The following is a 27,698-nucleotide window of genomic DNA, read 5'->3' as shown; positions in this document are numbered from 1 at the left end:
GGTCTGAGGTAAGGCACACACGGCCGTGTCAGGCAGGCAACTGAAAATAGAGAGACACACCATGAGTGGTGGTACATATAAGGAACATTAGCACACTCACAGATGGAGGAGAAAGTACTCACGACACTGAACACACAATCATGCCAGGGAACAGGACTCGGGAGGAAGGAGCCTGGAACACTCTGGCAACAGGTAGGAGAGAGCTCTCTCCTTTTAACCTGTGCCTAATCAGTGTGCTCTGGGGAAGGCGGAGCTGGCCAGGTGCAGAGACACACCCGGCTGCACAGACAGAGGAAGACAAACAGACACAATCTACTCTGGGGAAAAGACAAGCTGCAGGGTCCTAACACAGACCAAGCATACTTCTGAATTCTGAATTTCATCTTTCCTGGAATGTACAGGACCCACCTATGGCAAAAAGATAAGATATGCTGAGGATTCGCTGTCAAATTCCTTCACGTGCTCATGCATAAATGCACGAAGGAAAAGTCCAGCAGTTATGTTTTAAATAGTGACTACAACCCCAGTTCCAAAAATGTTCAATAGAATAAATGAAAAAGAACGCTCATTATTTTTGACATGTACTCAATTGAAACAGCACAAAGACAATATATGTGATGTTTTACCTCATCAGCTTCATTGGTTTTTATAAATATATCCTGAATTTGATGCAGCAACATGTTTCAAATACGTTGGGACAGGAGCAACTAAAGACTGGGAAAGATGTGGAATGCTCCAAAAACACCTGTTTGGATCATTCCACAGGTAAACAGGTTGATTGGTAACAGGTGATAGTGTCATGATTGGGTATGAAAGGAGCATCCTGGAAAGGCTCAGTCGATCACAAGCCAGGATGGAGCGAGCTTCACCACTCTGTGAACACATGATTGGATAGTTGATAACACTTTCATGAGCTTGGGAACACTTTGTGCAGCCTCAGTCTGTAAACACAGTTTGTTTGCAAATGACTGCGTTGTGTTGTTATTGATGTTGTACACAGCTTCCCAACTTTTTGGGATTCTGCGTTGTAGTAACAATGGTAATACTTTGACATCAGCCATCAAATGAAAAGTAGATGTTCACCAAAGTGCGTGTTTGTAACGCTATTAAACTATTGTTCAGTTCACTTACAAGTTTATCACTTGAAAGGGCCCAGATATTATTAAAATTACTCAGTCATTTGAGAAGATGTTTAGTTGTCACTGTCCAAATAAAGTGTGGCAGCAACAGTCTGGATAGTTGCTAGTAACTAAAGTACAAGCATTTGTTTTTTTAAAGAATGATTTATAAGAAATGTTAAATGATTTCTCATACTTGTGGGCTGAATTGCTTCATGCTGAGGTTTGGGCTGCTCTCTTCCAAAGCATCACGCTGGCTGCTGATTGAAAACAGTTGTTGATTCTCTACTTCAGTAAATTCAGACTGGTAAGAGAGATGAGGGAAAAAAAAACTTCATCCCCTAACACAGAACAGATTGCAGGAAAACAAGACCTCACTGTGCGGAAATTAATGGCAGATGCACTTACTAGTAGTTTAAATGTTTCATTAGATGCTAATGTCTCGCTGTGTCTTTAATTGTTGTGAAATTAGCCTCTGGAATATTAAAACCATCTGTTTGTTATCTTCCTGCAGGGCCAGTTCTTACCCAGGCTGTGCAGATACAGTAAGGTCATTAAATAAATGCATCTGTATGCCTCAACCTGTGTCTTAATTAATGTCTTTATGCTATTTATGCTATCAGTACGGCACACACATCTAGGGCGTCTACACACACATTGTTGAATGCAGTGAAGTGCACTGGTGTTCATTTTAAGAGGTTGAAAACTAAAGCTGAGTTTAAAAGGCCATAAACATATAATGACTTGCGCGCTGTAATAAGTGGGAGTGATCAGATCAGCGTTGTTGCAGCAGAGGTCACAGGGACTGCCCCCCCGCACACCTACACACAGGCTTCTCAGGAGATTTATCATCAGACAGCAGGCCATTAAACTTCAACTTCACTTTTTGATGGCACTGACCACCAGCATTCCCTCCATTTGCTTAAGACATCCATTAATCACACCATAAAAAGAAATGAATCCATCATCTGAACCTCAGAAAGGGGAGAGCGGATAAAAAAAAACACAATTCTCTGAAGTAATTTAAGGGAGCTCAGGGGGAAATTAAAGGGAACAAGCTGAGGGATACGTTTTCAAATAGCTGTGTAATCAGGTCCCGAGCTATGTAATAGCCCTGAAAGATGAGCCGCTCTTTATTGCAATGTCTTTATTAGACATGTTCTTCAGACATTACACACAGTTAAATTTGTGCAAGATTTCTGATGTCATGGAGTACTTTCCCACTGATAAGCCAGGATACAGACAGTGTGATTATACGGTTTCACTGCTGCAGAGTCAGTTTGATACCACATTGATTAATAAAAGACAAATCTCTGTGTCTATCCCACACTTGCCTGATTATAGTCTTTATAAGCTTGCCATATATGAGTTTGGTTTTGGGCTGCGAATATGCGATGCAGGAGTCAGCAGCAGCTTTCAGTAAAGTCTGTGTGTTTTCTTTTGTCTGTGTGCACATTCATAAATGCATGAGTATGCCGGCGTGTGCTGCCCGGTGTTGTCAGCAGGGACACGGGCTGGTTAATAAATATTATAGGTCAACATGTTTTGATGAAGGAGCCGCAGACTGGGGCGTAAACAGTGTCCCTCGCCCTTTCTTCAAGGATCAGTTCACAGACCATGGTGGATGAGATATTATTCCCCTTTTCTCTCTAAAAATATGTAAACTCCCCTCAGACAAACTGGCATTTACAAAAAAAGGGAGAAAATCTGCCCTGGTTTTTGTGGGAATAAAATGTGTTGGAGGTAATTAGTGCTATCACAGCGCAGGGCATTGGTGTGCATGTGTCTGTGCACGTGGCACATTTGATTCTTGTGCACTCTCCCCAGTCTTGTCTCAGCACCGTCTGACCACACACACACACACACTCACTCACGCACACGTGTACGCACACATTCAGACACGTGCACACACGGAGTCAAACAGGCCCATCAGGCGTTCCCACTGCTCAAACTCTCTTATCACATTCAGCACTCTGGCAAATCCACCCGCCTTCCACCCATCGTGCAATTCTCCCAAGGAATAGGATTCCTTTCACACTGCTAATGGCTACAGAAAAGGGAACATTTTCATTTTAATTATCCACTCAACTCGAGGGTTCATTTGGTATTCCCCCACCTTGTGCCCTTTCATCGCACTAAATGATGGCCAATACCTGAAAAGAGAATACTCAAGGAGAGGTTAAAAAAAAAAAAAAACATATACTGTAGCTGTGTCGCTTCTAGTCCAAGCCCTTTGTGTATGCAGCGCCACGCTCTGCTTTTCCTATTAGGTGGCAGAGCAGCCATTTACTGCTCTGTCCCATAAAGCCATCTTTTTATGCGCTTTGAAATGAAACCTGCCGCGTTTGTCTGGTCTGGAAGGAGCAGCATGGGAGCTTCAGAAGACATCAATCGCCGACTTGGACAGGGAGTACAGACCCCACCTCCTTCCACTCCGCTCCACACTCCCAAGAGTCTTTTATTGTTCTCCAGATTTTGAAGGGCCTCAGATGCTTGCCGATTGGCACGTCCTCCTCTTTATTCTTGTCACTTTGCTGCATCTCGAACAGAGTGTCTAGAGGATGACACTTGCTGAGCTCCTGCTGCCTCGGCATGTGGTGTCTGCTTGGAAAGGATAGTGGCTCCATTTGAAGGTTCTGGAAGGGTCTTTGTCCCTGTTCTCTATTTCGTGGGCTGAGAGGAGTTTCATACTGCGAGATCAGATGGTGTCTATCATTGGCAAGCGGAGTGATGGCCGCTGAATAGGCTCAGAAACATGACAGATTTACAGAGACAGCGCCGTAGCTCCTGCCAGTTCTCACATATTCATGAAGCGATTTCTGTGGGATGCCTTCCCTCGCCAGCGTTATCCATGTAAAGCTCTAAACTGCAGTGTTAACAGTTTTGCTTAATGTTGTTAACCCTTGGTCTTCTGTTTGTTGTGTTTGGCAGCTGAAGCCAGGGCAGAACAACTGCAAGGACAGCGACAGCGAGAGCGTGAGCGGAGAGTCCAAGCCCTCCATCAGGAGCAGCTCCAGAGACAGACTGACAGATGTGAGTACATTTCACAATTGGAGAACATATGTTCACACCAACAAGCTCACGTCAGTGGTAGTTTGAGCTTCTGTCAGGGCTTATTTCAACATCTCTTAAACACCTCTTAATCATCGTCTTAAAGATAATTTAGGTTCATATTTTGAACATAGACCAAAAACCAAGAAACAAAAAAAACAAGAAATAAGGAAAGATTCGACACAATGATGAAAAAAAAACACAGTCTAAACAAATGTATAACTAACACCAACTCCACACCATGATTTCCCATTCCAGAAGTCGCAATTGTTTGGCAAATTGTATATCATCAGTACTTAAAGGTGCCCTGTGGAGTTTTCTTGGAAACAAACAAAAGTTCTGTTTACGTTTAGCGTTACTCGCCAAAACGTGTCCAATGCATTTCCCTCCTCATAACATATTTGCCAAACTTTAAACCTGCATTGCTTACATCCATGGTTACTAACAAGCAGTCTTCCTGCCTTTGCCAGCATGCTGCTGCATTTCTTGGCACATTACCGCTACCTGTTGATCAGTGGAATTGTGTGACAGCACTGGCAGGAATGGGTATCACCTGCAGCAGCATGGAGCAGCACTCACTCACATAAAAAGAGCTCCGTAGTGTTGACAGAGGTCAAAAACTCCACAGGTCATCTTAAATAACCAGGATAACAGACAGCCATGAGAACTGTGGCTCCTAAACTGTGTTGAATGAAGTGAATAATGACTGCAGAGCTGAATCATCATAGTAACCTATGAGTCACATGTTAAAGAGGAAGTATTAGTAGTGGTAAGTTCTACAGTTGGTACAAGAGTTACATATTATACTGCTTTGAGAATGATCACCGTGTTTATATACAACTTCATGTCAAACTACATAATGAGTGCATGTAACAGTGAAGACCTTACAGAGCCGTTGTGTACTAAAAAGCTAGAGAATGAAGTCAGCATTATAGGTCAGTGCCTGTTCTTTTAGCACAAATGTTCTAAATTCTACTCCACTTTCATAAATGAATGAGTGTGGGTGGCCATGAACCAACTGTATGTTTGTCACACACGCGAAAAGGTAAGTTATTTAGGGATGATGTTGAACCAATAAGATTCAGCCTCAGCAGAGCACTTCGTGGTCGATCTTAAATGGTCAAAAGTGTGCTTATATTGGATTTAATATTTTACGATAGCAGAATGTTAAATTTCAATACAAAGCTAGTATAAACGTTTCAGTACCACAGCAAAAAGAAAAAAGAGTCCTGGGAACACGAAACAGGACAATTGTTTTCCTCCTTTCTTTTTTCTTTATTAATAACCTCCACACAGCGTTTGTACAGAAAAAGTCACTCAGCGCACTCGTTATGGTTGAGGACCAATTGATTTTCTTCCCCATTGCTTCATCTGTTCAGCCAGGGGTTGAAAATCTGATTGTAGATGTTTTTTTTTTCTTTCTTCATGGCTTCAGTACTTTCAGTGCTATTGAATGTGTAATTAATGGAGTTTGTGTTATTTTAAGCACGTGGTATTGAAAACCTTACTTACCTCAGGTGAAGAGCAGTATTTGCATCCTGCACACACACACACACACACACACACACACACACACACACACACACACACACACACACACACACACACACACACACACACACACACACACTACTTACCCAGGTCCTGGTTCCTTGTGGAGGAGCTGAAAGCAAGCATTAACTGACAGAAGAAAGAGCGGCCGTGTCCCTGCGCCCTGTGACATATTCCAAGATGTAAAGCGAGTAGGCTCGAGGGACCTTGCTGCCAGACACCCACCTCTGCTCTTTGATTTGTGTGGAGAATGTACAGCGAAGCGATCAGATATCTAGCCATAATTAAAGCTGTCAGTTGGGAGGCGAGCTAGTCTTTGAGAAAGACATGGCCGAACAACTGAAGCAAAACTGATTCTGCATGTAGCTTCACGATGCTTGACTGGGCATGAAATGAAATAAGTAATTTGATGTTGACAACAGAAATTGAAATGATACTTGCTGATTTCTGTCTGCACTGACTGCACTGTGGTGACTGTGCAGCATTGTACCAAGGCACATTTTGTTTAAACAGTGGAGGTTTGAAAACTCTTAACCTAAAGATGATTAATCTGCTTTACTGTGACTGTCACACAGGATCATACAAGCCCTTCAAAGCAACCAGACTCCTTTGACAAAGACGTTTTAATTATAAATTCTATTTTCGTTTTATCTTGCAGAACACAGGAGTTGCTGGTCTACCACTGCCTCAATCAGCTAGTTTGGTGCTTTCATTAGTTCAGTATAACCAAGCAAACTAACCTATCACACAGTTGTTGCCCACCAACTCCCATGTTCTGCTACATAAAATGACTGTTTTTGTCAAAGGAGTCTGGTGGCTTTGAAGAGAGTATAGATGGATATAACAGTCCCCCATTGGAGGGCTGTCTGACAGCAAGGTAAAGAGGTGAAAATATTCTCAATATAACGTACACTTAAACTGATTATGATTTTGTAAGGTGGGTCTTTTTTGGTGGCTAAAACATGTTTTGCTGTTGACCCCATCCATGGGTTTGCATTGCTTAGCTGCCAACACCAGGACTCCTTCTGCTTCTCCAAACTGAGTGTGTGCTGATCACTATCTACTGTAGGTAATACACTGACAGCGGATCAGTACTTCATACAACCCCACTTCAAAGAATCCAAACAAACCCTTCAATGTCTGAGTGCTGGGTTTTGTTTTTATCTACATTTGATTGGTTAAATTGAGCAGATGGCTGCCAATTGTTATTCTGTTTGGTTTTTACGTACTTTGTAGAATAATGCATGTCATGGCTCCAAATCAGAATTGTATTGATTACCTTACAGGTTAGTACAATGATCTTTGATGTTGCTGGCCTCTTTTGATAAAAGGGTTGTGTTGCTACATTGAGCTTGAAATTAGTTGTTGTTATCTTAAAGGGACAGGCAAGAATCCATTAAAATCCTGCATGCAACTATTCCAATATGTAATGTGAAATTTCATAATCCTCTGCCTGAATTGAACCCACTGGCCAACCACTTCCCTCCATTGAGATTAAATTTCTGTAATGATTTGCATTTTGCCTCATTGGACACTAATGAAACAGTTATTACTCAGTCACTTCCACATGCTTACAAGGACACTATCACTGTTGCTTCCCATCAAGCTTATTCAGTTTGAAATATTGGGTATGAAATCAGCCCTTTTACAGCACCAGCCAGCCAATATGCTTACTTTGAGTAATTGTATTGGAACATTGTCCTAAATTCCAAAATATATCCATAATTTATTTTCAGAATGTCAGGTTTTCTCAAGCAGAAACTCTCTACTTTCTCCAGTCCTCACTTGTTCTCAGGAAGCATCTATCCTCTCTCTATAATCACTTCCACCTGAGTTGGCGTTTCAGCCACTCAGTACACTCTGGAGGATAGAAGGAATGGCAGCCTTGGTTTCCCCTGCTTCGTCTGGTCAAGATGCCCCAGAGGAGACTGGGCATGTCTTCAGAAGAGCTGCTGAAAGCTGGCAGCATGAAGACAGACTTTTATACCCCCATATCACTTTAGATGGTCAAACTGTGTAAGGCTTCACCTCCGGTCCCCACAGGTTTCTGAACAAGTCCCCTCCAGCCATGCTGTAAAAACCCACTTCACACGTCGCAAGAGGTGCAAGTCGTAGCTTTTGTAGCAGAGCTCTGTTCCCCAGATTGATAGGAGGAGGAAAAAATGCAGACAATCTAAAACAAAAAGCAGTTTTACTTGGCACTTTGATTCTTTGGGTTTTGTTATTTTTGTGATTATAGAAAACAGTCAGTTTTTTCTAATAGTATTGTTACAAATGAAGCTTGACATGTGTCCAGGTGATTAATGAAAGCCTGTAGCGTTGTCTCTGCTGTTGCAGGCCATCTTCTTGTTCTACTGAAATGTTAAAACTATTTTGGTTGGAACTCTGCACAACGCAACAAGACTGCTCATGAGATTCAGCTGCACAGAGATGCTCTCTCACAGTGGAAAAATAAAGAGAAACCATCTAAGTCACTCGTTAGTACGAGGGAACAGTGTAAGACAGGAGGCAGCTTTGACCCGAACTGTTCATTAGACCAACAGTTCGCTAATGGTATTTGCTGTAGCACTCCTTTCCCCTCACGGAGCGACTACGCTCCGATGAAGCAGATGAACTGCGTTTGCCGACCTGGCACTGGCTGGCAGGGAAATAGAGGCCAGAGGAGGTCAGGCCTGGCAGCCTCCTTTCTCCCGCTCGCCTTCCCTCCTCACTCCGTCCTGCCAGCTCATTAAGGCCTACAAATGGCACATCAGCTCGGCTGTGTTTGCCTCAACCCCAAACCCCAGCTAAATTGGCAGGCTTAGCCGCATTTGCTCTGAAGCGCTGGGCTCCCTTTTGGGTTCGTTTGAAGCCGACATGGCAGCCACCCCCCACGTCCCCCACCACACCCCACCCCTTCAGTCTGGGTGGCAGGCATTCAGGCAGGCAGCAGTCCTGAGCAGAGGGAGTCTGCTGGATCAGGGAGGGCAGGGAGCTTGGGATGAATCACTCCCGTTTAGTCTCTGCGGCAAGGGGTGAAATGCCATCATTACCCGGCTGCCTATCAAATAAATTGGCAATTACGGGCCTGGGATTGCGAGTAAACAGCATGTTACTCCTTTTTTTCCACCCAAGGCTCTTGATGAGAGGCGGGTGCAATAGAGAGAAGATCCGGAGTACTGGGTCAGAGCCCGTCAGTCAGTGTTAGCACAAGAGGCAGACTATAATGAATGCGCCCCTATATTTCAGTGGCCATTTTTATCATCAGCCAAAGCTTCATCATGTATCTTGCTTCAGCTGTTTTCCAGAGTGAATCCTATCTGTCCAATGGAAACAGATGCGAGGCTATCTAATGCTTGAGACAACACCTTTATATAGTGTGTGGTGTGGAATACCCTGCTGCAACACAGGGTAATGATTTGTGTTGGCCTGGTAAGACAGGTTGTAACACTATCATTAAAACTAGCACTTGGTGTTACTCCAGACAGTTTTGCAAGCTGGTTTTTCCAACTGAAATGAAAATGTGAAAATTGTGGGTTCCTGAAATCCATACTCGTGTGTCCTGGCTCCTCTCACACGAGAAGGTTTTCTTGCGGTGAGGTCTTTGAAAGTTGTTTTGTAATGAAACATCTGGAAGTGATATTGTTAAAAGTCAAGCACATCGTCTTCCCGTGCTTTTGAAGCGGTTTCAGCCCAAACACAGCAAGAGTCTCTCTTATGGCTCGTAAAACTGAACTCAGTTATTACTGGCTTTCCGATGAAAACATGACAGCCTATTCAGAATCCTGTGTGCATGTGGTGAAACCATTTCAAATACTCAAATTACAGCTTTTGGAAATGGATTAATGTCATAAAGTATATTTGTTGTAGTAAAAATCACTATTATGATTAAATTTGCTAGAGCATGCCAAGACTGCACATAATGTTTTGTCCTTGACCTCTGAGCACAGACTTTTCCATAAGCCTCTTGTCTGAACTGAATCTCGCTGTCCAAGTGAACTGCTTATGTAATGTGACCAGAGCCGGTCTGCATTACACTACGCCCATCCCACCTCCTCAGTACATTCTCCAATTATTTCCTGACACTCTGATGTAAATGAGGTCACAGTCCCCCTACATGTCCAGATATGCTGGCCAATTTGCTCCGACACAGAACTTGTAATTGCTTGCATCAATTATCCGTCTCTTTCTCTCTCTACCTCTCAATAATTTGAAATGTTTCCTATTAGAGACAAGCATTTAGATATGGAAGTAGGAATGTTGTACCTATAATTAGCTCATTATCATGGGATCGTACTCTTTGCTGAGGCCCCAGTGTGTGCACAGTGACAGTGTGAAATGAGCAGCAGATGCAGTGCAGGGATTACTTGACAGTCTTTTTGACTGTTTAATGGATTTTCAGCCATGATGTAAACAAGTCCAGGCAGATTGAAAGACTAAAGACAAGAGGACTTCAGGCCAAGTATTTTGTATCCTGTCCTGTTGTCCAGATGTAAATAACAGGGATCGAATGATACAGATTATGCAGAGAGACACTCTGAAAAGGAGATGATGTCATAGCCGCACATGCCCGGCCAGCTTGAGAATTCATGAGAGATCAAAATGAGATCAACTGTGTTTTACCGCTGGAATCTCAAGATCATCCACTTCTGTGATCGATCATGAAATCATTTAAAGCACATGGTTTCGACTGGTTGACTCATTGTTTTGATTCATGCCATCTGAGGCGAAGAAGAAACACCTGGAACAGATTCTACAACATGTTTTGTATCTCTCAAGTCCTGTGTCCTCGTGGAGAGATCATGTCCACAATAAGAACTTTCAACCTTACTTTCCTCATTCATTATGCCAGGTTCTGTCGGTCACTGCAGAGTCAGCTCGCCAGAGGATCCAGACACAAGATCACTTGAATTGCCTACACCTTTGACTCTAAATCAACCTGATGAGTAGGCTGTCTCCCAGGAAGTGGCCAGACATGCTTATTACCACCTCTGGCACTCCAAATCAAGCCCCCTTTTCTCTCGACTCTCTCTCTTTTATTTCTCTTTCCCATTTTCTCTCATTGCCTGCAGTCGTGTTGTCAGGGACAGATTTTGACACTTTGTGACATGGCAGTCAGGCAAAATTATGCTGCGCCTCCATCGTTCTGCCAGTACCCCAACAGCCAAATGTCCGTCAGGGGCCTGTGAGAGGTCCCGTTGGATGGCTTGTCTCTACAAGTGCTCGGGGCACGTCTGTCTCCCTGCCTACATTCACTATACTCAGTCGCATCTACTCTCCAGAAATATAATTAGAACGAGAGGAGCACAGTGTGACAGTGTGCAGTGACCTCTGAGCAGCCCTCAGGTTAAGAATGCATGGCACTAGTTTATCTCTGCTAATTATTTACCACACCTAGAGGCCTTGAACACAAAGTAAAACATGAGGAATCCGAGGACTATTGTGACCTTTACTGTATTTATGTTACTGTATACCCAGCAAAATAAGGCTCTTTAATTGCTGAAATTGATACAGAGCGAGGTTGGTGTGGTAAATACTGTTCGGCTGATGCTGACTGAATGCAATCCCTCAGTGCTGTGGATGATAAATCTATTCTCATGGAAGATTAATGGACTGGAGAAGTGGTGTTGAATGTCATTGTTGAAGGTTGAAAGTATTGAGCGCCTGAATCCTATCCATATGTTTTCAGGAATGACATAAATAGGCTCAGCCGGAATCCATTTTGACTTATCAAGCTTAAACCAGTGCCAGAGCCACGCAATACTTGCCAAGTATTCAGGCTCTGAGGCTTCCAATAACAAATCCTATTCCACATAATTTCCACTGAAATTGGCCATGGCCATGCGCTGCCACCCTGTTTTTGCTTTTGCCGTGCATCTTGCAGCTCTTGGCTACATATTACTTCCGCATTCCCTGTAACCCGACCCTGTAGCCCCAATTTTTGATGTCATACCAGGCTATGGTGAGGGAGTCTCTCCTCTCTTTGTTCCAGCCTTTTCAGCGTGGAGGCTGTTCCGGTGGGGTAAGTTGAATAAGTGGAGCCCGGAGGAATCTCTACAAAGGTCTCACTCTGATTGGATGCATGCAGAGCCCAAGGAGAGAGCGCCGGTTGCCATAGCAATGAGAGCAATGTGGGAACTGGCTGCATGAAGGAGAAAGGGGAAGTGGTGCTTTCTTTTGTGATGGGAGGTCTTCATCGACTGACATTCCTCTTTATGAATACACACTGACCAACACGCACATAAACACAAATTTGGAAAAGCACACAGACGGTATTGCGTGCACCTTTTTACCCCCCAAGGAGAAGCCGAGCTAGAGTGCATACTTCAATCACAATGGCCTGGTAGGGGTATACTCGGACCCAAGCTGGGAGCCAGAGAAAACACAATCAGACACACCAGGAGTCCAGAACCATCTCCCCCTCATAAACATGATTACTGGCCATTTACTGGTACATATCGCTTACCTCTCCTGAGCCAACAAATCATCCTTACCCTCTCCCCTGCCTCATCACAGCCACTATAAACAAAGGAAGGATGGAAATATCTCCCTATATTTCACGCTGTCTCTTTCTCTGTGCTTGCATCCCGCTCTCACTCCAAGCAGATTTTTAAATTATTAAACCCATAATATTCGGGCCACGTGACTTTCCAGGGGGTGATGCAAACCTCTCTGAGGAGCATGTGTTTGTGTTCATGTGTGTGTTTTATATATGTCAATCCCTTGTGTGTATGTTTGTACCAGGGAGTTCAGCTGCAGGGTATAGGAGCTGTGTGGGAGGGTTGAGTTGTGTGTGTTATGTGAAGTCTTGTTGAGTTTGTTTGAAGGGCACAAAGGGCTGAAAATGCTGTATGGGAAATACACAGGAAGGCCTGCCGGTTCATGAACCCAGTCCAATCTGTCATGTCTACTGTATAAAATAGATATTAAAATGAAGTGAATATACTCTAAAATACTTTATGGTCATTCCACAGCACATGCTCTGGAATGCTATAATATATATTGCATTGTAGTCTCCATGACTGTCCGTGTATACATATTATATTATATTATATTATATTATATTATATTATATTATATTATATTATATTATATTATATTATATTATATTATATTATATTGCTACTTCATCTCAGTTGAACTGCAGCTTTTTAAGGACTGTGGTTTGAATGTGTACTTTCAGCAAAACTAACACTACTGAGTTAACGTCTGGCAGAAGGGAAGACATGGTGTACATGCTAATATATACAGTGCACTCAATGGCCACTTTATTAGGTACACCTGTGAACTCTAGGAATCCAACCGCTCTGCCATAAATTCTACTTTTACGAAGTTTATGTTTATGTTTTTTTCGACATTGTGGGAAATATGTTCATTCAAATATTTGTTATTGAGGTCAGTGTCACCAAAAGCTGAACATTGTAAACTTTGTAAAGGTGCAATTTGTGGCAGAGCTGTTGTATTGAATTACATAGGACTGCAGAGATGTACCTAATTAAGTGCCCTCTGAGTGTAAGTTGAATGTTTATAAAACATGTAAGTTTCAAAGTGCAGACAAACACAAGAATAAATACTACTTTAGGTCAAAGCAAACCCAATTCCACGTTTAATTTTCTATTTGTTAAGCCTTGATTGTCCTGTGCTACACTCAGTCCACCCTGGATTTTGGTGGCAGAGGTAAATATAGGATAGAAAAACTGATTTCTGTGTAGGAATATTGTCAATGCTAATTTGGTAGTTAAAACTTCTATTATGTGCAACTAGAATATATATTATTTAAAAACCGGCTTACATCTCAAATTACTGCTTTGACTGTCGTGTTGTGCTTTGTGCACACTGAAAAATGGGGAGCAGGAGAGAATTGCTGTAAACATGGTGATAAGCATGGAAAAGTTGCGTTACTAAGCATTCCACAGAGAACAGCAGAGAGACGCCACGCTCACAGTCTGAGGACGTTCTGCTAATATTATGTTTTGCATGTGCTTTGAATCGAGCCCATGTTTTTCTTTTTGACAGGCTACACTTTACAACACTGCACATCACACCCATTCTTTTCCCCTTGTGCTGGAGAAGGGCATGTTCTGTCTTATTCAAGGCCCGTGCGTCTGACAGGATTACTGTGAGGCATTGGATGTCACATCACTTCTATTTCAGAAGCCAGTGCAATTTCCCTTAAACCACAAGGCAACAGTGCCAACAATAAATAAATAAATAGATACTGTAGATAGATGGACAGCAGACACGCAGTTATACCAAGAAAGACAGAGAGATGGTGCCCCTGGAATTACAGTTGCAGAAGATTATTCCAGAGACATTATTTCCCTCAAGTCGTGGGCTTAAGTCAAATTGGGAAGAGAAATGAAATTGCCAGCAGTGAAAAACCAGACTAGGTAGGAGTTCATGAGCAGAGAAATAACATTTTCATTTGTTTCTTCCCCAGTGGGAGACAAGCAGCCTTTCAGTAAATAGAGACAGCTATGAGAAATGATTTTTTTGGTCGGCGGGATATTGTTTTAACGTGCACTTATCCATCTGCAATCTATATGTCAGGCCCCAGGAATCCACAGGATGGCCATTCTACTGTTGTCTTTATGACATACAACTCCTGGCCTTGTCTCACCTTCAATTGTTTCTGTTAGTGTCCCATTTCCACCGGAGATTCAGTCCTGTATGTGGTCCTTTTTTTCCAACTCCTTTCGTTCAGAGCAGCCAGCTGATGCTACTGTACTCTTTGGAATTCAGGCTTTTTATATTGAGCTTCATTGCGAATTGAAATGAAAAATTAAATCCTGCCTTCTGAGATTGTCATCTCCCTGTGCACAACCTGGAGACCGTGAGTAGAGGTACATTCTTTTTTCCACTGCAATAATAATAAATCAGGTATGGTATGTTTTAGCAGAGATTGGCACATGGTATCAGTTTTAGTAGTTGTTTTTCGTCAGCACTCTTCCATTGTGTCTATCTTTGGGTGTGTGTTGCGTTTCGGAGCCCAGTTTGCCTGAGGTAACAATGTGTCACCATCCACACTTCCTTTGTTTGTAGTGTCAAGTTTGTCACATGCATTGCACGCCTTGTCTTTATCCTGACTATCATTTTATATCTTTGTGTCTTTTCATATTAGGGCTTCTTTGCTTTTGTGCATTTCCGACAACAGTGTGCACGCACTGGGATAAATGGTCATGCTGCATCATCTCGGTTAAGTGTTATCTGGTTTCAAAGAGATGTTCGGGGGATTATTAGGGGATTACTTCCACTGCTGTAAAATGCTTTCGTCGACTTCTGTGAAATGTCTGATCAATGAATGCGTTGCTATATACGTTGGCTCCCTATTGAAGTTATTTATATGGTACATTACAATTCATGATTAATCTGCAGGAGCAAAGCTTTGATCCGGAGCTGTCAGCAGTGATGTACTCCCAGGTGATTACGTCTACTTCCTGTCATCCACTATCAGCCAACACATAAAGCACTTGTCACATGGCCCATTCTGATTATGGCTGATATTGACACTGGAATTGAATAAATGTACGAAATAAGAAGATTAGTGTCTCCCAAGAGGCGTGTGTCCCCCTGCTGCATTCGTTCTTGATGAGGCACGCTGAGCCTTTTGAGAGACTCGTTTCATACTGGCAAATCCCATCTCTGACTACATAATGTGTAAATAGAAAAGAGCGATGAGGATTAATCTGCTGGCCATCTTAAATGGAACAGCGCTGGTCTCACAGTGAAGCAGGGGTGAAATTGCACTTGGCCTTTTTGTTGAAAGATGTTCTGCATAATCACAAATTCGCTCCACTTTACATTGTATATGCATATCAGTCGACCCTGCCATGACATATTGCAGATCCCTGACCTCAAGAGGAGGATTTCTGTTGTAATAAAATGACATGTCGCATAAGAGATTTGTCTCCATCCTCTCTTTCACATGATCTGCCATAATTACTCTCTGTATTATACGAAATCTGGCAAAATAATTTCCAAGTCAGGAAATTATTATACATTCCAAGTATGCGTAAGCTTGTAATGTTAAAAAGGTTCATCTCATAATATCCTCTCTTTGTATATTGTGTGTATAATTGAACATGATATTTTTTCAGTCAGAGGCTCTGCAGAAACCTACAGCTGTATGTGGAACCATCAGTGTGCATGTTTTTTCTCATGTGTGCACATGTCCCCCTTTGTTTTCAGTAGCACACCTTTAGATTTGACAGTACACTTGGTTGTAGTGCACAGGTGTAAAATCTGTGGTAAACTAATTAGACTATTGGGGGCTCTGCTCTGTTTAAAGGGAGTCACATCAGCTGTGTTCTGGAAGCAGTGAGAGGTCAGAGGGCAGCACAGGGCCACATAGTACAGGGGATTGGATGGGATTAACCTTGGCCTGCCCCTTTGGCCCCAGGCCCAAACGGCCCAGGAAGAGTGGAATTAGCCAAGCTAGGCAGGGCCATCTGATTCCAAGCCCTCATCCAATTACTGCCTTATCTCCTGGCCAAATGAGATCAATGCATGGAGGGCAGGGAGACCTGGCAGGCTGGTGAAGGTGCGATAATCAGCAGTAGGGAGCACGGCACTTAACTCCCCTGTGTCCCTGAAAGAGCCAGAGCATGTGTTAGGAGCACCACTCACTGCCATTAGCTCTCAGTGCCTGCTGGAGCCTGACCTGCACTTTGCATGAGGACAACCTGGTGTAGTGCATTTAGGCATCTTAGCTTTTTGTGTTCAAGTGCTGCACTTAGGAAGGTGAATAATGTGCATAATTACAGTTTTACCTCTTATCCTTGGTGAATTTACCCAGTAGATTACACTGGCGAAAAGGTAGTGGAGAGGAAAAAAAAGCATAATTGCTTTTTATATGTATTGCATATAAAAGGCACTTTTAAGCATTTTACAGAACAACCCCGCATGGCTAATATAGTCCACTGTTAATTCTCTTGTCAATTAGGGGGGAAAACAAATGTTTGACGTTTGGAGGTGTAATTATGAAAATAATTAACCTCCGTGTGTGCCATAAAAGCAGACAATTTTGCTCTCTACCTGCACTTCTTGAAATGGAGTCGCATTTGGCTGAATGAGATTCTGGTGTTAAAAGGAGGACCTGAATTAAATAGAATATTTTTTCCTCATGTAAGATTACATTTTATCCCGTCCTTATTTATCGTCCCTCATTGAACAACTCTTTCCTGTTCATAACAACTTTAATAAATTACTGTAGACTTTTTTTCTTCTTTTTTTTTTGAGGACTATTTCTAGATTTCAAGCCTCACAGAAATAATTTTAAAATTTGAACTTGCTGTCTTCTCTTTTCAGACCATTAACTAACAAATTGAGGACAGGCAGATGCCATTGACCCAAACTTTCCAATGAGAAGCAGTTGTACCCGGAAAGAGTGGATTGATTTTACAATTAGGATCTAAGTTTTGATAGAAAAGTCTTTGCTGGCTGAGCCTTTATATGATATAAAGCTCTTCATATTTATTCATGATACTTCTGCCATGCCAGTGATTGTATTGCACCACTGGTGTGTCCCTTAGCCATCTGGAGGACCGTTCTGTGCCCACAATATGGCCGGAGAGGGACCCATTCTGGTGGATTTATGTTCAGCTATTTCTTCTCATGCTTGTGTTCTGGGCACGAGTATCCATTGGAGAGCAATAGGTAGCCCTGAAAGAGTGTCTGTCCTCAGCTGCGTCCCTGCGATTGTACATCCACCACTACCCCACAGTCCTCCTCCTCCCACCTGTCCCTGGCTGCTCCTCCTCTCCTCAGCCCAGTTAGATTAAAGTCCTCTTAAATTCACTACAGCAGGCCGGCCGCATAGGGAGAGCTGGCATCACAGGGGCCCTCTGACAATCAGCACCCGGCTGGAAAGCACTAATGAGCACTGGGAGGGGAGGAGAGGACGTTGGCGGATTGCACACAGACAGCAGCAGTGGTGGGTAGGATTGGAGGGGGGTTGTTAAGAAGGGAGGCAGTGGGCTGGCATGTTGCTGGGCTGGGTCCGGCACAGCACTGACTAGATTCCAGGGGGCAGAGCTGCAGTCAGTTTGGGAAAATATCACAGCCCATTAGTTAGGAGCAATGAAATGAAGTCAACTTCTGGGACTCCATTAGGCACGCTGCGCTTAGGCAGACAGCGTCCCTTGGTGTGATGTTGCTATTCTGGAAGGATTGAGCACAGAGATATAATTGGACTGGGGAAATCAAGCAAGTTTCAGTGGTCCTGGTGGGGCTCTCAGACTGAAAATGAGAACACGGGCCTTTGTATTTTCTCTCCCTCTCCCTGTTAGCTTTACAGCTTTTTGAAAAAACAGGAGTGAAAAGGCAGCCAGTGTGCTCGGCTTTTTCTCTTCATTTTTATTTCTCTCTCTCTCTCTCTCTCTCTCCCCCCCCCCCCCCCCCCCCCCCCCCCCCCTCTGTTCTTAAGCTCTGTGTCTCTTGTCTGCACCCCCTCCTCCCATTTTTCTTATTGGATTTTACCATCTGCTTTAAATTCTTTTTTTCATTTGTGGCTCCAGCTCTTGCTAACCCTAAGCTAAACAATATGCATTTATTCATCCATGCCTTTCTCTAAGCACTGATGAGACTGAGGATTGTGCTTGATAATAAACAGGGCTTAGTCTAACACAGGCTGCTTGCTAAGCCTCGCAAGGCTGTTTACTGCAGATCAGTGCCGGGTAACTCCATTAGTTTGGAATATACAACAACATCCATGAAAGCAATGCTGACTGTTAAGTATAGTAACCTATACCATATTTTTTCCTTCTCCCCTCAAATGCCCTCCCTCCAACCATGATGTCTGGATAGCTAGCTGACAGTTTGGCTCCTTATTGGCACAGCTCAGATGTAGATAGAGCGGACAGGCTTCAGTGCTTCAGGTAATTGATGTGCAGTTTTTAGCACCATCATGGGACGTCTCCATCCCTCCAATTTCTAGCGGGCATGCCTCACTTGGTTTGCCCAAAACGCTTGATATACTCTGTCCTAAATAAAGGACATTTTGCCAATTCTCCAAGTTAATATACTTCACAGTAGCAGTCCATCATATTCTTGTCGTGCCTTCAGTTTAGTGGCTGGCGAGTAATTGGATTGAGTCTCTGATGGTGCATTGCTGGTGTCTTCATCACTGCTTCATCAAGCACGTGTTCACTGCTGTTTATGCAGTGAGGTAGTTATATGTTAGCCTATGTATTATTGCTGCAAGGGTAAAGAAATCTGCTGTTGCGTAAATATAGAATATCACTGTTAAGCCCGTTTTTAAGCCATTTATCAGCTACTTACTTTGCATAGCTTTTTCAAGGGATTGCTAAGAGATCAATCAGGATCTATCCATTTAGTCTAATTGGTTTTATGAGGGATTGATAAGTGTAGTTAGATTAGAAGGTCAGAAGGGGATAGACTCACTGAGACAAACAAGGCACAAATACTGTTCAGTCCAAAGGCCTGTGTTTTTCTGCTTGAGAGTTTGAAGAGAAGACAGATCTTAAAGTATTGAGAAGCTGAAACATGCTAATATATGAGTCACTAAGATGCTGCTTGACAAAAGCAGTGCGCTGCCTCTGCCTTGCTCTGGCTCTTTGTCCTTTCTATTCGTAGAATTATGTGCCCACAGCAGGAGAGTGTTGACATTTGTGCACCTCTTGGGAACACATCACCATGAATGTTATCAGCACCTTAAAGACAGCCCTCAGCCTCCATACATCCCTGGTAGGCGCTCTCAGCCCCTGCCTCAAAGGGCACACCCCACCTCAACCTTCCACCCCTGACCTGTCTGCCAGCCTGAAGAAAGAGCCCCTGACAGCTCCTTTGATGGCAGGAGGAGGGGTGGCTTGTAAAGAATAGGTGAAATGGAGGGTAAAAAGGGGGCCAGCCATTTGAAATGTCTGCACTGAGATCTAATCAGGTTGCAGTGGCTGTGCCCCTTTTTAAAGAAGCACCATGACATTACAGCTAGCAGCCTCTCCCGGGTCCAGGCCTCACAGGGCGTCTCATGTCAGCTCCCCCCTCCCCCTCCCTGAGTAACCCTCTGGAACACATCATCCACCTCAGTCCCAGCTCTGGATTTATTCCCCCCCTAAAGCCGCCTTGACAGGTTTGTTATCTGTTCACCCGGTCGGTGAGCCCTGGAGAGTCGCAGCACTGGCAGTTAGGAAGGGGAATGCTACAGGAGAAGCAGGGCAAGTAAATGTCAAGTGAACCGCCAAGGATGGATATTATAGCTTCTGGGGACTGCAGGCGGAGGGACAGAGAGAGGGTGGGAGAGAGAGGGGAGAGATGGTCTGTCTTTTCTGTCTGTTTTACAGCCCACCACTCAAGATGGCAGTCTTTACTGAATGCTCTCCTATCGATTTCTAGACTATCTAGACTCTTCATTTATTTACCATTTACAATTATACATGGAACTTCCAAGAAGCACAGCTACTGTGCACACCCTGTGTCTGATATGCTGATAACAAGTCATGATTATCACAAAAAACTCTTGAAGAATAGAGCGATATTGAATCTTCTAAAAAGACTCTCAACTCTTGACCATTGATAGATTTATGGTTGTTTTCAAGCAGCTAAATGAAATCATTTCTGTGTTGTTACTTGTGCATTTTTTTTAGACGGACTACCTTCGGGATGCAGCTAAGCTTTTACCTGAAAGTTAGAAAACTCAAGAAAAAGGAGTGATTTCCATTTGCAGTCTTAAAGTACTCATGTGCAGGGTAACATGGCTGTTATTATTTGGTGGTACGGTGGAAACACTGTCGGTTCACAGCTAGAAGGTCCCGGTTCGATTCCCGCTGTGGGCGCTGGGGGCATGTCCTCCACAATGCCTTCGGTGCCTGCTGCTTGAGGAAAAAAGGCCTTTCTGTGTAGAGTTTGCATGTTCTCCTAGTGTTCACCTGGTGTAAACCCACTAAAAACATGCAAGAAGATCACCACCTGACCAATGGTGACGAAGGAGAACTGGTCCCTGGACGCCGCTGTCGGCTGGCAGCCCACCGCTCCTGGTCTGCTGCGGAGGAAGGACTTTCCAGGATGGGCAAATGCGGAGAAATAATTTCACTAAGCATGGCTTGTGTGCAGTCTCCTTCCTGTAACATGTGTGCTGTTTAATAAAGTAAAAATCTTTATCTTAATCTTAATTATAACAAGGCACCAAAAGTAAAATATAGACGTTTACTTTTGCTTCAGTGGCATCTAATTCAATTTGGAATCTGTGAGCAAGTGTGTGCACCACATATGAGGTTTCCTACTTGGCCCCTCAACATTGAATATACAGTATGTTTCCTACTTTAATATAAAACATACTTTTAGCAGTACGACTGTATGCATGGACATTAATACAAGCACAGATGATGTTACACTGGAAGAGTTTTCATATGCTGTTATTATTAAAACAAAAAACACTGTTTATATGACTCACATCCTCTTCAAATACCCAAACTTCATTTCCTAATAAAAAGCAGAACTCTGTTTCTCTAACGTGGATCTTCTGTAAAATAGTCTCACATCGTGCCAAACTACATTTATAATCAGTCTAACTCCAAACATCTGAGGCGCAGACAGCAGTCTCATTTCATGAGCTCGGAATCATAAGTTTCTGTGTGGGTGGAGTGCAGCTCTGAGATGCTAAGCATCAAAGATTTGATATATCAACTGTGAAACCTAGGAATTTTCTATATTTTTTACCCCTCAAAATAACACAACTCCAAGCCTAAAGTAACATTCAAGCATTCATATGAGGAAAAGTTTAATAAAACGAAGTCGCATGGATCCTTACAATTCTGATCTCACAATTTACCAGCAGTCACTGAGGGTTTATTACATCCAGCATCTCCGCAGTTGATCTGGATTATTGTCTGACTTCTGTCAAAATGAAGACGACATGAGTGAAATTGTCAGGCAGCATAGTATTTATGAGGAAATTTAGGAATTTTAGAATTTCTTTATGCAAAACTGAGATCATCTCATTCTTAATTCCTGAATCTCATTGGGTGTTTTCTTCCTCCTAGTAGACTTGCATGCGTAAAACTTGCTAAATTACGTTTCTGGATTTGCACGTATTTTCTGTCGGATGATAACTATTAAGTAGTGACTAGTAAGTTAAGTTTGTAGAAAAATGCTCAGTTTGTTAGGAAAGCTAAAGATACTGCTTCTCAACATGATTATATATCCTTCATTTTTCCTCTTAAATCTTGAATGACCTCTATTACAAATGATTACTGATGCACTTTAATCACATTGATGGCATTGATCTCTGACTGCTTGATTCAGCAAATAGAATATATTTTTTACTAGAATGTCGATATACAGGAGTGTAATTGTAAAAATGACAATGTTATGCTGCATCAGTCTTCACAGTTCTGTTACCCAGCATATTGTAGTGCCTAGTGGTGGTTTTTATATTCCCTCTTTGTCCACCACATCCATCATGTTTGACTGTACTGACTAATTTACCTCTAATCCAGCGCTTTGCTGTAACTTTACTCCTCCCAAATGCTATGCCATTTATTCACTTGAAGTGAATATTGCAATTCAGTAAAGTTTTCAAGCATTGCCGTCCTTATAGCACTCAAAGCGTTGTAATTAAACCTGCCTCATCCCCTCACATCCTCATTTTGACCATGCAATCTCGTAGAGAGGAATCCTCAGTTGTATTTTGGGAATTAGTTTTCTGTGCATCAGGGATTAGATTTTTTCCTTTTGATTAACTGACTCTGTAATAAGACTTGTCACAACAGTTTTCACCCTCTGGACTTCCAGCAGTATCTGTTCTGGTATTCTGGTGCCAGATCACCTGAGCTGATTTAAAGCCTCAGCCTTGCTCAGATTTGCTGCTTGTTTGCTTGCGATAAGTTTGTTTAGTTTTCCGTATTTCCACGTTGAATTTTTCACCTGTTCCTCCTCTGATCCTCCTCCCATCCTGACAGAGGAGAATAGGATCTAAATTGTGCGATAATTTTTCTGGCCTTAATTGCATAGCTCCAGTGAAAGCTTTGCTGCTCTCTCAAATCCTTTTAGAACTACTTAAACGTTCCGCTTGGGTGTGGATTAGTGGATAATGGGCCCAGCAGCAGGCCAGGTACAAGCTATTGAAGTGTTCCTGAGATAGCCTTGGCGGGCCCTTGGGGTAGAGGGGGAGGGTTCATTGTTGGTGTGACAGTTTGGCTGAGTGGATTACATGCAGTTTAGGGGACTGTATTCGATTGGGTCTGTGCCCAATTATCCTTTTGGATTGGATTGCAAGTGAGTAACCTCCTATCCCAATTTCCATTGCACCAGGTGAAGCCTATAGGATCCTGCTGCTCGGCGTTCCCAGAAACCATTAAGCCACTGAGCCCATAGATAAAATAGTCATGTTCACAGCATGATGCGATAGCAAAAAAAATTCCACTACTTTCTCCTTGTTGCCACCACACTTCCCCTCCCAAGTGCCAACACCAACGTAGATTAATTAAGTGTGAAACTACTTTTCCTCCCCATCTGCATTTTGTGGATTTCATTCATAGCATATCTGCTGTGTCTCAACAGGTCGACTCGCCTAAAGGCCAACACACACTGCATAATGTGTTTAATTGTTTGAAGGAAAACTCCAGCAATTCCATCCATGAAAATTAGATTACTAGTCATACAAGTCTGTTGTATAATGTCTTCTGCAGCTCTGGAGGGAGCTCAGTGAAGTGTGGGAGAATAAGCCCTTGAAGATTTCATCTGGGTAATCTCGTGCTGGCCTTGAAACTTCACTTGGTAATAGAAAGCCTGCGTTATAAACTGAGGGTGGGGGTTTACCGGGCAGGGAGGGTGTAATACCACATTCAAGTCATATTGCGCATTGTGGTAATCAAGAATTTTCCAACCTGTAAATAATGTCTTTCTGTAAGCTTTTGTACTTGCTAAAACAGAAGCACCTGAAAACAAACCGAATATGGGCGTCTCATGTCTGACTGATGTTCAGGGTAATTACATTCAGATTTAATGGATATGGTGTTATATTACCAGTGCGCAGGATTTTAATCTTCACACCAACTCTGTAATCATACAAATGATTTGATGACTTGAATGTTCCGAGTCATAAACATGGCAGTCTTTCCCATTTTTACCATCCATCCCATATGATGTCAGTGTGGCATTGTGGACAGACTTGAGTTACATTTTGGGATTTGTGTCCAGTGTTTTTGGGGCTCAACCCAAACTAAAGACAAACACACAGGATCTTGAGAATCAGATTGGTTATTTTAATCATCATTTCCTTTAATCTGACTCTTGTGAGTCTTTAGAAAAGTGCAATACTGAATAGGTGGAGTGCTCATTGAAGATGCTCGTAATTCAGGCTAGGTGTTGGTGTTAAAAGTAGGACATGGTACATGTTTCCTCAAAAAATTCATAACTTTTCGATGCATATTCAGTTCTGTAATAAAATCGGGTTCCTCTGGTGCTAATTTCTTTGCTTTCTACTTTCAGCATCATCAAGTTAGAAGGACATTATCCAAATGAAATTCGGTGCCTTTCTCCTCAGTCTCTCTGTTGTAGCATCGCTAGGAGTTCATTCAGTTGTCATCCATGAGAATTTCAAATGCAGTTCTTGAAAAACGTTCCTCCCCTCTCTCCAGAAAGCTCTGCTTGGATAATGGATGTCTCAGTTTTAACAATCAAATCATGAGTTATGCGGTAATTTGAACTACTCCATGTGTCGCCGCTGTGGTGTGTGAATGCATTAAAGAATATTTGCCATCCATTCACATTAGGAGATGGAAAATTCAGTCTTGCCCATCCTGCTTTGTAGCAGAGGCTCACAGGGACTTGCTCTTCAGTGTTCCTCTCTCTGGATTCATTCTGAAAATCTGTGAAATAGGTGCTTGACATTGCTGAGTCAAAAGGAAGGTTGAGCTATGAGTTTGATTTGATAAAGGGGTCTGCATTTTTTACTTGCATGTTCTTGGTCATTAAATCTCTCTTTGCAGAGAGTGAAGAATGAAGAGTTTTTCATCCATCAGTAGAAATGGTCTTAGTGGATTGTGCACAGTGTGCAAAACCGTATCTACACCAAGTGTGTTTTTAATTAATATAACAGATTCTCTTTAACAGCAAACTAAAAGTGTCCAAGTTTAGCCCCACCTGACGCTCATTCTCATATGGGGAGCTGTCAGAGCCTGCTGTCGCATTTTTACCCTCTTCTTTTTTACTTTTTGTGCTGGAGACTTCCAAGTAGATAACAATGAGTCCCCTGGCTGTGCTCATCTGATTCCATCAGGAAGAGGAGCAAAGCACCACACCGCCTTGGGAATACTGTGCCTGAAAATGGTAATTTGCCAGCTCAAGCAAATCCTAGGAGAGCAGGGAAGATGAAGAGTAGACAGATTTCACTTGCTTTATTTATTAAATTTGATAACCGGTACAGGCCTCCAGAGAGGCAAAAACATTCTGCTGCGTGTCATTTGGAAGGAAGTAGAGAATATGGTGGAGGTCCATCAAAGACAGCCTCCCAATCATCCAGTCAGTCTGATGTTAGGCATCCCTGGGTCCACAACCACCTTCATTTCATGTGATACTGCTCATACCTCTCAGACTGAAAAGACTTTATTAAAAGGCTGAACATTTGGCTCCCTGGTATGCAGTATCTTTTCAGTTCCTAGCCTGTAAAATGCTCAAGGATTTTATACCTGAATTATTTCAGCCCAATCTATCCAGTTCAAGCAGATTTGTTTTTCTAAGTGGTTGAAATATACAGAAGCGAGCCAATGATTTGAATTGATTTGTATAGACCAAAAGCTTCTTTCCCATACTTGATATCTATGAGGGACTGTATATGGCTGCTGAGCCTCCCCTGGGCTGGCCTTATGGTAAAGAGGAAGAAAGCTAATTGATTAGCTGACAAGCAATGTTTGGTGTCAGGCAAGCAAAGAGGCTACCTCAAGTCTCCACTCCCCTAGGCTATTATTTAATACAACTGTGTTGTTCTCAGTTTCCTCCCTTTGTCCAGGAAAAGCTCCCTGCCCTCACAGTCCTCAGAGGGCTCCTCAGTGACACTTCACACAACTCAGAAAGGAAGGGGAAGAGAGAAACATAGCCACAAAGCCATACTTGAGAGGTATCACTTTGCAATCTGCCCGTCTCCCAGCTCTGGCGTCTCATTTGTTCTGTGTGCTGATGTGCATCAGGGCTTCAGGGCAAGGTGATAGTCTCCAGGGACGAGTTGCAAAGGAAAGTTACCTGAGGAGATAAGATGGTAAAGGGAGGGGTTGGGGGGAATCCTTTTCTGCCCTGTGGAGCTTTGTGTTTCTGCAAAAACCAGTAGCAGCAGTTTAGCAGTACCCCTGCAGAAACTTGACTGCAGAGCCAGAGGTCCTTCAATGAATTGGCTTTGAATGACTGGGGTCTTTTGAATGTGCACTGCTTCAATAAGAGGTCTTTGACGATTGAAGGCTTTGTGATTCTCCTGTGCTCCTCTGCTGTTATCAGCACGGCCGGCTCGATAATGCTGGAGGACTAACAGCTCCCATCGCTAGTATTGTCTGATGGCACTTTTTTGTGTTTTTGGAAGGATACTCTTCATGTTTGAAATGCTCGTTAAGCAGTGTTATGCATACAAAGCTTTTAGTGTCCCAGTCACAAAAAGTGAGGATTACCTCATGAGATATGAAAAATGAATATCTCTCACAAAAATATTGAGCTATGGCTCCATTTTGACAAAAACATCATGATGAATGTGCTGTACATGCATGAAAGACAAAAATGTCAGCAGAGTAAATGATTGACATAACATACCTACAAGCATTTCTAATATTTAATCCCTCCTGCTGAATTCCTGAGCCTCTTAATTATTCAAAATATAGAAGCTCATATAGTTTTTGTAATTAACAAATCACAATTTAATCCGCAGTGCATGACAATTCAATTTGTTGATTGCCCCCCCTCCCTCCACCCTCCTCTCTTCGTCTATTTAGAAGTGAAAAGGAAAGAAAAATAATCTCGTTGAATGTATTAATTCAACATGATGAATCCTGTATTCAAGTCAGTGGAGTGAATAATTAAAATTAGCTGATAAAACTTTCAGCAGAATTACTTTGCCGAAATTGCTGAACAGATGTGTCATTTTAATGAAAATCCACAGCCAAGCTCCTTTCCCCTTCCCCTCTGTCGGATAAAAATATTATTCCCACGGCACATTCTTAATTTGGTGGTAAATACACTCACAGCCATCTCCGGAAGGGTGGGTGGGAGCGGGTGGAGAGAGGAAGAGCAACTTGTCACACTTAGTAACTTGATTTCTCCCCCTGCATGCAGTAACAGCTATCTACAGTAATTCACAGCACTCCATTGTTGCAGCAAGTCCCAAGGAGGACTTATTAAAATGCAATAATCTCCCTATTTAAACAGAAACAATAACCATTAGAATTCCCGCAGATCTAAAACAGAGCGTAAGCCCCCATCTGCTGTGAATGATTAGAGTCTTGACGAGGGAATTTAATTTGCAACATTCAGAGATGGGAATCTGAGCAGATCTCTCCTCCGAGGCTCTCACCCTCATACTCATTTGCCTCTCGCTTTATTTGTGTTTTTAATTATTTATTTAGCTGCCACTAACATTGCTCCAGAGAGAGGCCATTGGATACATTCAGGCTAGACAACAGCATGCTTTACACAGTTGTGGTCCTCTGTAAAGCCTCAATTCAATATAACGTAACTTTCTGTGAATGTAATGATAAACTACCATATACTCTGATGTAAACATATGACATGGTGCATATTGGTGACACTTGAATCACACTGAGGTCTACAGCAAAGTGCATAATAAACACAGAATTATGCTGCAATTTAGGTTTAACAGTCACTGTGATGGTAACTAGCTAGCTAGAAATGTACATTATTCGACCCGTTATTGTCCAACACATTACAAGCAAGCAAGCAAGATATCTTGCCAAGTGCTTGCCAAATTGATGCCTGGTATGAGCATTTTGGTCCCCAAAAGCGTCCATGAAATCAGCAGGACACGCATTGTAATGAACACTGCAA

The 27,698-nt window shown here is 42.7% G+C and overlaps 1 protein-coding gene across 8 annotated transcripts in view; it reads left to right on the top strand.

The window, feature by feature from the left end:
• Window positions 1-27,698, top strand: part of auts2a (activator of transcription and developmental regulator AUTS2 a) — a 298,426-nt gene that overhangs the window by 132,411 nt on the left and 138,317 nt on the right. For all 8 annotated transcript variants that reach the window (XM_070982780.1, XM_070982779.1, XM_070982778.1 and 5 more), the window contains one exon: window positions 4,050-4,151. In XM_070982780.1, the coding sequence (XP_070838881.1) occupies window positions 4,050-4,151 (102 nt within the window). The remainder of the gene's footprint in view (window positions 1-4,049; window positions 4,152-27,698) is intronic.

This window comes from Chaetodon trifascialis, chromosome 16, assembly GCF_039877785.1.
Source record: "Chaetodon trifascialis isolate fChaTrf1 chromosome 16, fChaTrf1.hap1, whole genome shotgun sequence".
Classification (NCBI taxonomy): Eukaryota; Metazoa; Chordata; class Actinopteri; order Chaetodontiformes; family Chaetodontidae; genus Chaetodon; species Chaetodon trifascialis.
Note: the sequence above shows the minus strand (reverse complement) of the source record. Positions and strands in the feature narration are given on the sequence as shown.